This window comes from Haliaeetus leucocephalus, unplaced genomic scaffold (genome assembly GCF_000737465.1).
Source record: "Haliaeetus leucocephalus isolate CR32 unplaced genomic scaffold, Haliaeetus_leucocephalus-4.0 Scaffold577, whole genome shotgun sequence".
NCBI classification, from domain to species: domain Eukaryota; kingdom Metazoa; phylum Chordata; class Aves; order Accipitriformes; family Accipitridae; genus Haliaeetus; species Haliaeetus leucocephalus.
This window is the reverse complement of record NW_010973013.1, coordinates 1,623,227-1,635,207: the sequence shown is the minus strand read 5'-3', so window position 1 is coordinate 1,635,207 and position 11,981 is coordinate 1,623,227. Positions and strand designations below refer to the sequence as shown.

The window sequence follows — 11,981 nt, the reverse complement described above, 5'->3', positions numbered from 1 at the left end:
TCCTGCTCAGTGTACCCCTGCGATGCCTCTGAGGGTTAAACACACGGTGCATGGACAACAGCCTGGTGGTCTGCACTTTCTGCCTGCAGGTGATCAGGCCAGGAGACACACGTGCTCAGGGGCACTTGCTGCTGTTTGACATCTCAGCTCTCGGGTATTTTAACTGACAGGCTCTGCTCTGCACGGAAAATGAAAACCTGCCTTAAAAGCAAACCATCGTGCTAGGAGAGGCCAGGAGCTTGTAGGGCAGCGAGGTTCGCTGCCGTCCCCTTGCCCACCACTTGCCTCTGCAGGAGTGATGGGCTGGAAGCAGGTCTTGGCTCTGCCACGCTTGGGTGGCTCCCAGTTTTGGCAGCGGGTTTGTGTGAAGCTCCTGTCCCTAGGAGGACCCTCCCTGGCCAAGAGCAGCAGCCTAGTTTTGTCTTCTTTCAGCAGGGCTCCTCCTGTCACCTTTTTGGAGTGGAAAAGCAGCCAGGTGTTGCCACCAGGTCCCCCCGGCTGATCTCCTCTCACTCTGCTGAAACACCAGCCAGGATCGGAGGGGTCACTCCGCCTGGATGCCCAGTTTAGCTCTGCACATCGTGTGTTCAAACCATGAAAACGCAGCCCTACCCCATTTGGTTATAGGCCTCCTAACCATGACTGCTACCGAGCTCCTGGTTAGCACCAGGTCGTGATACTTGAGCTTTGGGCACTTACCCTGGGGAAGCGGAGCGGGGACACTGCTTCAGCCAGGAGCACACGCCGCGCTGTAAGGGGATCCATTTCCAAAGCACGGAGACACTGCCAGCAAGTCCCTTTCAGGGGAGGGGAGGAAAAGTTTTTTGGCTCCCCCAGTATTGTTTTACACTAGAAGCCTTTGGCAGCACGGGGCTGCACCCACCACCCTAGAGGCAAGGCTCTGTGGGGCACCAGTCTCTTGCTAAATAAAGTCTCCTGAGGGGCCAGCAGGAGGTCTGGTCTTCACATGGTGTCAGTGGATGGAAGCAGGGGACAGCCCCAGTCAGTTCAGCAGTACAATACAATTTACAGCAAGCACGTTTCTCAAGACATCTGCAAGGACAGAGCTTCATTGAGCATCATATATACGCAGACAGTAGAGGAGGCTGGGCTGAGTCCTCCACTACCACGAAGCAGTCAAGGATGGACTCTCGGGGTGGGGAGAAAGTACCACTGGTTTGCTTTTACATACTGTACATATATCTATTAATAGCTCCTTGGCATTTGATGTTTGCCGCCGGTTTCCTTTAACAGTGAGCGTAAAAAGGAGGCAAAATGTCTTCAGCTACTTCCTCCTGGGAGGAGAGAGAAAGCAGCATCTCCTGCTCCCCCGGCTCAGCTGCCTGCCCAGGTGCCACTTTCGCCAGGGGTGTCTCCTCCTCCTGCCACCTTCCTCCTCCTCATCGGCCGCCCACCATGTGCTGGCCGGGGCCAGTCCTAACCCACGCCGTGCTCGCCCCATCTCCGCTGCTCAATAGGATCAGTGCAAGTCTCCGTCGGCTGCTCTGCACCTCCGCTCCGCTGGACGGGCAGATGAACCGGGTTCAGACAGAAGGAAACAAAAGAAAAGTAAGAAGAAGAAAGACAAAGGGTAATGAAAAGGTCCGTGGCCCACAGCTGCCAAAGGGAATCTCTCGCCGTGTTTCTCTGACCATACTTGTCCCAGCCACTACAGCTGCTGTGGGATCCCCTGTTCCTTGTAGCCTGTGAGGAGGGAGGGGAAGGGAACATGATTAGTGTTAATTCCCAACGAGGACCCTCGGCGAGGCTCAAGCGAGCCGTGAGCCTGGTTTACTGGGAATGGCAAACCATGTGGGAGAATAGGGGGGAAATGCCAGGCTGCCCTGGGGCAGGCTCAGCCCGGCAAGCCGCCCTGCCTTGCTTTAGCCAACACCTGCCCGGTGCAGCCACGGTCCTGGGCACGGCGATGCGGCTGCTGGCGGCCCTGCTTGACGAGGTTATAAAGGCACAGCAGGTACTGGTGGCCACCAATTCCAGTACAGCCCAATAACCTAAAACCTTTACAGAGCGTGTTTTTTGTATGCCCTTATATACTGCTCCAGAGACACCGCTCTTCCCAAGCGCTGACCTGGCAGCTTGCTGGCCGTGCATCCGACGCACTCTCATCTCTACTTGCGATCTACATCTGAACCTCGTCCTTCCAGAGGACTGCCAGGTAGGAGGAGGCTGGTTTCCTCTATCCACCTTTTAGTTCCGTGCTGGCCTTTGCTAACAGCTCTCCAGCAACAACCGATTTGCGCTGCGGTTTGCAGAGTTGAACAAACGTGTCTTGGAGGAGAAGGGGGACGCCTTTAATCACAGGCTGGCATGTCAGAGTTCAAACACAGACCTCGGGATGCCTCTGTGGGCCCTTTCCCTGACTCTATTCTCACTGCCTTGTTATGCACTTGCTTTGCTCCAGCCCAGCAGAATTACAGGTGCTTTTGTCGGGGCACAGCAGCCGTCCAGTGGGACTGGAGAAAATGGAGCTTTCCAGCAGCAAAACCGATTGCACTGGGAAACTGCCTCGATCCCTCCTCCTCCACCCCTTCTCCTCTTTCCCCAGCCATGGGGTCTAATGCACATCCCGGCCAAGGCAGCAAAGCCCTTGGGGGTCTCTGTGTTGGCTCATGCTTGGCCCCAGCGGACACCAGGGCCCCGCTGCGTTGCGGCCACATGGATGCTGCAAGGGCTAAAGCAGCCTGTCCCGCTGCTCGTCACAGCTTCTCCAGGGCCTGGGGCCTCACTTTGTTTCCTATCCTGTATGTAGTGGTTGAAGGGAGGCTGCAAATCCCATAGAGGGCTCCGTCCCCCAGGGGGCTAGGGCAGGAAAGGGCAATAGGAGAGCACCCGCTGCTCTTGTGCTGACACAGGATAATGAGAAAAATATTGGGGGTTTTTAACACTTTCCTAGGTGGTTGCAATGACTGCACCAGAAGCTTTACCTGCTTTCTTTTTAAGAGAAGCGGGGTTTGTTATTATGATAGTATCAATGCAAAAGATCTCCTTTTTAAAGAAGCAAACAAACTGTCCTTACCTGAGCTGCCTGTGATAATGAAGATCTTTCAACTAGAAACCTTCTAAAAAAATCTGGAGGTTTTTTTATTTTGCTTAAATAATGTAAGTAGCTTGTCATTTTTATGTTTTTGAATTTCAAATGAGTCTGGAATTTCACATCTCAGAAGAATGCTTAACTCATCAAACACTTTTCCATTGACGCTTTTTAATATTTATTTCCAACTCTTATGTCAGGCTTTTGTAAGTCCTTTAAAAAAAGCTGAACACAAAATACCAGTAGGTGCCACAAGCCCTACCTTTAAGGGACTTCTTGCTGAACTAAGAATTGGCTCTGGCAAATAAATTTTGCTATACTCTGGAAAATCCATGCATGCCCCCAGCCTTGGCAGCCTGGGTCTCCTGCTGCTAAATGAGCACAAGGAATAGAGGAGATTAACGACACTTATCAGCACTGCACTGCATTGCTGCCCATCATGTGCAGCTGAACAGAAAGACTCTCGCCTTTTTCAAACAGCTTTTTCTAGGAGAAAAAATGATGTTTTCTTATACATTTATGTGCTAAGTGTGAGTTGGCTCTGAAGGCAAGATGAGCTGGTTGGAAACCTGTAGTATGGGCTTGTCTACAGTATCGGTTTAGTTTGTTTAGGGAGCACAGTAAAAAAACCCAAAACAAAACAACCAACCACATGGACCAAAGAGTTGGGGCATGCCATGAATCCTTAGCTAAAGTAAGCAAGCTAGGTTATGCTTACAGTAACTTGCTTGCATAGCCATGCCTTTTATTAAGGTATACTAGAAATCCTTTCAGTCCTGCTGTGAGTTTTGAAGCTGGCTAGAAGACAGTTACGGTGGCCTAGCCTGTATCTCTCTTTATGTGACCAAAGTAAGCCAGAAGATGACCTGTCCTATGCTAAACTTATTTATTAAACTACTTCAGACTTGTTAAATAGTTTATATATGAAAATAGTTATTGTATTTCTTGCATAGGAATAGCTATTCTGTATGAAGTAGCTTTATGTTAGTACATCTGCAATACAGTTAAGGTGCAGTTCTGTAAAGCAGACAGCTCTGGGATCAAGATTAAGTTGGTCTGAGTATCTGCGCACAAAATCAGATTTAATCAAGTTTGCTTGAAATTGCACTTCTTCTGTAAACCATTGCAAGTAAGATTCAGGCAAAAATAAACCAATCTGTGCACTGGCTGTCTTACTGGGACTGGGTTCACGCTGAGGGTGGCCTCAGGATGCTCTTGAGGCTGAAATGGGCTCGAGGGTGCCCTTGGGGCAGCCCAAGAGGCATTTCAAGGTTGGGTGGAGAACATATCCCCACGGCTGAGTGGCCACAGGACAGACAGAGAGACAGGTGGACACAGGCACGTATAGGCACATGGCTGGACTTGGGCTGGGAACAGGCAGCACTGACCAAAGCGAATCCCAAATGGTTTGCCCCAGCTGAGCGCTCACTGCTCTCCATGGGGAGCTGCCACGGCGGGGGAGGAGGAGGAGGAGGAAGAGGAAGAACGGAAACAGACTTACCTTGTGAAACTTTGATGGTGAACAAATGGAGGCAAAGGAACATGAAAGAAAGAGAGAGGGAGAAATGTAACTGTAGACAATATATCCGAAACACATGGAGAACCAGAAAAGAACAAATAAATTGGGGCTGCAGAGTAAACGGAGAACAGCTGCTCTACCATCAGACATTCACACCAGGGCTAAACATTATTTAAAATCCTTGTACTTGAAGTGGATCATTTTATTTGGGGCTCTTGTTTAAAGATGATAGGGGAATCCTCACGTGCTTTCCAGCTCACCTGCCCTGAGCCGGACAGGCTGGATGAACTAACACCTCTGAGCGATGCTCCCACAAACACTTTCCTCTGTGACATTGCTATTTCACACGTTTGACCAAAGGGGAACTGCTGAAGGAAATCAGCAAACAAGACCTCACAGCGTACCGGATGGCACGTGGCATGCCATTCAAGGTCCAAGACCTGGGAAAACTACACCTGACGGCTTTTTGTCAGTTTTGCTGCTGAGTTTGCTTGTGCCCAGAGATAACTCACAATGGCAGCATGCCTCAGCCCGGCTGGGTGCTGCAGACCGTGGTGGTATTTAACACTCCTACAATATTTTAAGAACTTACCCTAACGCAGCATTTGGTAGAAAACTGCAAAAAAGGGTATTTTAACTACTTTCCTCAGGCATAGTTTGGGGGATGGCTCTATTTAGATTAAAAAAAACCCCAAAACATAATAGGTCTAAGCCAGCAATATGTCCTCAGAATTTCCTTCATATAATGAAGGGTTACCAGCTGTTTTAGGATGTTGCTCTCTTCCAAGTCTCAAGAGCTTTCTGCTCCCTTTCCTTCCCAGGGCAGCTGCGTTACCTGCCCTAGCAGGGACCTTGCAGAGAATAGAGGCTCAGTGATGCTTTCCAAAGTCCCTCGGAGCCCGAGCATACAGTAACCATGCAATCATCTGCTGCTGCTTCTGGCAAGGTCTGAGCACTGTAATTAGCAAAGGAGCGACAAGTGGACAGCATGATTACAGGTAATTTCTTACTCCTGGCTGGAAATCAGTCCCTGAGAGTCAGCTGCGCACTGCAGAAGCAGGGGTTGCAGCAGGAGTCCCCGTTCTGTGACACCACAAGCGATGGCACCTTTGCTCATTCATAGGCACAGCCATGCAAGTCGTTAATTCAGGGGCCAGAAGCTGAGCAAGGGCTTCCTTCAGAACCCAGGCTTGACTTCTTGGCTGCGTTCATTAGAGACAAAACAATGCCTGGACAAACAGTCCCTGACTTCTGTCCCCTACGCCACCTCAGTGTGACATTACTATATTGATTTCTATGGTATTTCTGTCAAGAAATGGCATAAACCTTTTATAACGAGCTCTGAGCAGCTAGGGAGTTCCTGGAAAGGCCGTTCCCCTGCGTTCATTCTGCACAATGCAGCTAATGAAGACGTGTGCTGCGTGGGCTGGGGACAAGGTGTGCCTTTAGCAGAGGGAAACTTGCCCAGAAAGCCTTAGGAGGCTTATTTTCCAGTTGGCCTTGGCCAGCTAATTAGCTCTCTTTTGCCTCAGCTCCATGCCTCGTCCCCACAGCTGTGACAAGGGGTTCGAGGAGAGCACGGTGCGGCAGTGCTGCCCAGCCACCACTAAGGGCAGGTGGATATTTGCAGTGGCAAGGGGAGAGTCCAGTTTGGGTTGGTTTTGGGTTTTTTTTGCAAAAGAATTAAGTGCTTCCTTTTAGTCTACCTTTGCCTTCAGGCAGCAGGTAAAGCAAAGGACGGTTTCCAAAGCCATATGGCTGCTTAAAGAAGATATCTGTGGCATTTAATGGGGCCAGCTGGCAATTCATTTAAATTAGCAGAGAAAATGCCCCATGCCATTGTGCTGCCAAAAGTAATTAAGTGTGACAGCAAAACTGCATTCAATTAATCCTCCTTCTGGGATATATGCTGCTAAAGGGCACCTTACAGGAGATGAGAGCTGGACGGGACCCCCTGAGGTCAGTCAGTCTCTTGCTGTGTCCCACCTTGTTCCTTACAGACATGGGTCTACTCGCTCTCGGGGTCTTCCAGTGACAGAGAGGGCAGATCCTGCCATGCCACCTCTTCAGCATTTTGACCTTACTGGAGGGAAAATGTCTCCTGATTTCCACACAGATCTTTCCTGCTGTTATTTAAGCCTGTCTTAGGCTAAATAGCTTGCTGAACTTCTTCATTGCCTGCTGTCTCACAGTCCCCTGGACTCTCTCCAGGTTGTCCACATGAAGTACACCCTCCAAAGCTGGACACAAGCCTCGCCGCAGCTTTACGTGTGCCGAGAAAGGCGAGGGCACCAGTTAATGACCTACAGGCTCTGCTCCTACCTGCCTGGGCAGTGTTTGTTCCCTCCACGGCAATATACTCCTGTGCAGCTTGTGACTCACTGCAGCCACCACATCCTTCTCCGAAAAACAAGTTGTTCCCTAGCGTGTATTTAAGCAGTTGATTAATCCTTCCTTAGTGTCTTGGACTTGTCTCCACTGAGTAGCATTTATTCTTTTCAGACCATTTCTTCGATTTGCTTGAATCTGCACGCTGCCCTCACTATGCCTGCCATCCTTGCAGCCGCCGGTGGTGCGGGGCTGGTAAGACCCTTCTCCTGTCCATCATCAAGCTATGAATGAAAATACCGAACCGAGCTGGATTCAGGAAGGACCTTTCAACACACCTCTCCTTATATCTTTCCGGTTCAGGAAAATGCATTTAGAGAACAGTTCTCAAGTGCATTTTCACCCAGGCCACGTCTCCCTGGCTTGCTGGTAGGAACGCTGGGCGAGACAGTGTCGGCGCCTGAAAGTCAGGAGGGACGGCTGACCGCCGCTGCCACTCACAAAATGAATCCCTCTGCCGCAGAAGGGAATCAAGCCAGTCTGACATAACTCGCTCTGGAGAAACCCAGGTTGACTTTGTTTCTTTTTATTTTCTAAATACATGCAAGTCACTTGTTTGATTACTTCTTCCAGGAATTGAAGTATACCTGACCAGCCTATAATTCTTCTCCTTTTCCCTTCATTAAAGACAGTATGACATCAGCCCAAAGCTCTCCCTTCGGAGCAGCCTCCCCCTTTTAATGGCTGAGAATTAGCAGTAGAAGATGAAAAACTGCGACGAGCCTCCCTAACTCCCACCCAGCTCCCTACCAGCTAATAGAGAGACCGGCCCTGATCCAGGGAGCGAGGCACTCGCCCCTCAGGGAAAGCCAGAGCGGTGTCCCCAAGTCCCAGCTGCTTCCCACCCTTCTCCTCGCTGCTAGCCCCCATCAGGTTCAACACCACCCGCTGTGCCCTGCCTCTAGCCCATCGAAATCGTATGGCACCCTCACAGGGACGGGTGGAATTGGCCATGTGGAATTGGCCATTTCAAGGTGAGGAAGACTAGAAGTGAGCAGTAATTTCATATTTTTTTAACTGTTTCCCACCCACACACAGATTCAAGTCGCAACGGTGTACAATTTCTGTCCAGTGCATCAAATTGTTTGTATGCAAACAAAACCCAACCAAAGCAAACTGTTTCTTGGCAGTGTTTTTAAATTAAATGTCTTGTATTTGAAACATTGTTTCCTTTTGAAGTTTGGTTTTTGGTTTGGTTTTTTTTACATGAAAACAAAACATGAAAAAACAAACCATTTTGGGACTGACAGGGCTGTTTTATCCAGCTGGGAGCAATTGATCACTTCTGTTCTTTGTTTTGATTGAAAAATGAGTTTGTTCTTTTATTCTGCATGAACCAAGGGCTGCTTTATTTAGCCATTATTTTCTCTGCATGGTAAGTAAACTTAAAACCCAGCAATTTAATGAGACAGCAAGAAACTGCCACGGGCTGCAACTTGTCAGATGATATATAGCTGGTTAACATAAGACACGTTGACTCTTCTTATCCTTCCCTATGCCACCAGAGGGGCCGGGATGAAATGCTGTTGCTGGGGTCGGGGACCTCTTGGCCCGAGCATCCCCAGCACACGCTGCTCACCCACCCTCTGCCTCCCAAACTGGTGGGGTCCAGCCAGGTGCAGAGAGCAGCTCTGGGGCAGTATTTCCAAGCTGTATGGTTTTTCCCAGCAACCAAACTGGAAAACCAGTAAGACCCTCCCGAGCCCCAGCCCCTCTACCCAGAGGACATACAAGAACAGGACTGTGGAAAAAAGCAAGTCATGGTTTCAGCTGTAGCTCTTTAGCTGGACAGGTGCTTTTCTGCCACTCCCCACTGCAGAACTGGGTCCTGCCAGACAGCGAACCGTACACAGAGGCTGTCCAGCAGAGCAATGGCAGAAGAGCATATGATTATGAACACATAATTATGGGATTACACACAAATTGGGCAGGTTCTTAAAGACACGTCACAGATGTACACCAATTCACAATTTATCCTCAGAAATAACTTGGGCTACCCCTGCTCTGCGGGTACATCTGAGAGGAAACTTGGCAGGTGGTTTGCAGGGAAAAATGAAGGGCAGCCCTGCTTTGTCCTGAGGAAAGCCTTTTGCCTCACTTATGTTCAGGTTTTTAATATCCATCATTTGCTCTGGGTGGGGATTGCCTTTAATTCAGCCTGTAAATTGAACCTGGCTCAGAAATTAGCAGGTGGTTTGTTGAGAGGGTTTAAACCCTGGGTTTGGCAGCTGAAGATGTGCACTGCTTTCCTGCTATTTTTTTCAGTTTCATCCATTTCATCTTTAGGCAGGTGCCTGGCAATTTCCTGAGATCCTCTCTCCTCCTCCATCATGCAGCTACAGATGTCATCAGCAGAGATGACAAAGTGGAGCCCCTTCAAACCAAAGAGCCAAAGCTGCTGGTAAGATGTTCTCTGGGAGAAGTGCTTGCTTTGGGAACTGTCTGCCCCGCCAACCTGAAGGATCTCAGACCTGTCTGGTTTGGGGCAATGCCCACCAGCCTCTGCCAGCCTTTGGAAAGAGAGTGGGGTCTTGCAGACATAATCAGCACCCTGAGTTGTGGGCTGCTTCTGGCTTCGGAGGCGAGGCTGGGGTTGTTAGCTGGCACCCGCCAACATGGCCACTGAGGGGAGAAGTCGGGGAGGTGAGTGCACTGTACTTACTTGCAAGAATGACCATGTCCATCCCCCAAAATATACTCATAATCCAGCCAACCATCACGATCGCCGTCAGGATCTGAATCAGAGCAGCAGCAATGTTCAGCCAGAAGACACAACACATGTGCCTGTCAGGGAGGTCAGTCCGGGCTCCGCACAGCACAGTAAACGCCGATACAAATGTTCCTAGGGAGAGAGCAGCAACAAAACACCCAGTGAAAGCCACGGCTTCGTGCCAAATTCCTTCCCTTAGACCCACTTCTCATAGCATCCCACTCCTTGTGCTCCCACTGCAGTGCTGAAAAGCTGGAAACACTTTACAGGAGGACAAATGGAGGCACAGCCACATCTCACTCGAACATACTACTGTCTCCCATTGAATTATACCGATATGTGTACTTGAAAACCAGGACAGAAGAAACACTCTTTGGGTTTTGGCTCCTTTCTCCCCACCCAACAGTAACCACTTACGCACTGCTGGCAGTTTACAAGGGAGTGCTGCGTGTCTGTGGAAATACCAGTCTACCTTTTTTCTGCCTGGTGGCTCTCTCTGGGGGAGAACATTTACTACATAGAAGCTCTAAAAGGGAAAACTGCACTCAGAGTTAGAGCAGGACTGTGTCTAGAAAGCTATATGGGTCTGGCAGTCTGTTACTATTCACAAATACTGCTCTAGAAGGAGCACACACACACAAAAAAGGGGGTGCTAAGGTGGCACTGCATCTTCACACAATGTTTCCCCCAGTTGTAAGTTGTTACCTGAAAGCGTGTTTTAACAAAGCAGAAGCAGCTAAACCAGGGCTGGAGCCAGGTGACCTGGCGTTGCAGCCCTTGGCTCTGCTTGAGACCAACTTACAAAATTGTAAACACCCTTCAGACTTCCTAAAACAATTCAGATGAAGGATCTTGTTGATGTATGAAAGTTAAAGCTGGGGCGAAAAAACTACACCACAGCAGCCTTTACAAAGATTTTTCCTGAATTTACCACATTGGACAAGCCTGACCATTTATTCACAGCTGACGTCCTGGGCTCATAGTTAGCTGAAACCCGCAGCTCAGGGAAGCCTTGTCTGTCCCACAATCAACTTGCAGAAATATGCAACACAGGCAAAAAGCAGAAGAATCTGTTTCTGACACCTATAATGTACAAGCTGTTGGCCAAGAGGTTCACTCACCTGATCTAAGTATGTATTTCAACACCTCTTATCATTATGAATTGTCTTTGGTTTTTTTTAATATAAACACAGCATTGCTAAGGTAGGTACAAAGGTGTAATGTGGATTGTATTGGATAATGTAGCTCTGTGAAATGCTTTAATTAATGAATGTCTTGAATTAAAAATCCTGCAGCATGACGTCCAGTCGTTTGTACAGAAATTGCCCTTTTTCCTAGCAAATGGTGGAAGCCTGCAAACACCCTGTAAGATGTGAATGAATGAGCTCATCTTCAATGCACGCAAGTGCCTTGTTGAACTCGGGGGAAGGAGGGAGTCCTTTGGTTTGACTGAAGATGGGGAAGAAATATTCAGTTTACACCCACCAGAGAGAGAGAGGAGAAGGATCTGGTTAGGAGCAAAATACCATTTTGTCCTGCACTGCCAGGGTGGTGGAAGAGATAATGTCTTTCATTGCTGCCTCTTCTTCAGTGGGTCACGAGGATAACAGGCTGTTAAGATGCCGAAATGCTGGGGAAGGCTGACTACAGCCTATTTTTAATCTCACCATCCTCTGCAGGCTTCAACTCCAGCATCTTCCTAACACTCCACCAGCTCCTAAAACCCTGCTCATCTTCCTGCCGCTGGCTCAATCTGATTTCATACTCCCACCCGCTCCCTTCGCCGCACACCGAAGCCGGGCACGGAGCAGCGGCAGAGTGACACCGCGGCGGAGGGGAGTGGGTGAGTGCTGCTGGGGTGGTGGGAGGCAGCCCCACGGCAGAGCATCACGGGCAGGGAGAGGGGCTGCCTCTTCTCCCGTGGCAGAAATCCCCCTTGGGCTTTCATCCTCTGACTGTTCAGCTTCCACAGGCAGGGTTTCATCCCCTTATCCACCAAAACAAAAGGGTCTGCACAGAGGAAAAGGGGAAATAATTTTAATCCCAAAGGATGCTGTGTAAGTCTCCCCATTGCTAAAAGAAAGGCTGTCTTTTGCTCTATGGCTTTGTCTTCCATGTTTTTTGTGTCCTCCACATGGGATTATGCGAGATCTCTGCCTCACTTCACCTACCTTTTTTTCCTTTAGCGTTTCTCCAAGCAGAAGGAAGCCTGGAATATTCCCCCATGCTTCCTGAAACTGTTGTCTGAAAAGGTACACCACAGCACTCTCTCAGATTAAATATGGATTGAGGCAAGATCAGAGACTGAGTGT

The 11,981-nt window shown here is 49.2% G+C and overlaps 1 protein-coding gene across 1 annotated transcript in view; it reads right to left on the bottom strand.

Moving 5' to 3' along the window:
* Positions 1–1,573: 1,573 nt before the first annotated feature.
* LOC104838150 (chromosome unknown open reading frame, human C1orf95) overlaps positions 1,574–11,981 on the bottom strand; it is a 41,705-nt gene continuing 31,297 nt past the window's right edge. Inside the window, exons 2-4 of the mRNA XM_010577739.1 lie at positions 9,622–9,801; positions 4,554–4,562; positions 1,574–1,704 (exon numbers count right to left, since the gene is read on the bottom strand). Of these exons, the coding sequence (XP_010576041.1) occupies positions 1,670–1,704; positions 4,554–4,562; positions 9,622–9,801 (224 nt within the window). The 3' untranslated portion in view covers positions 1,574–1,669. The remainder of the gene's footprint in view (positions 1,705–4,553; positions 4,563–9,621; positions 9,802–11,981) is intronic.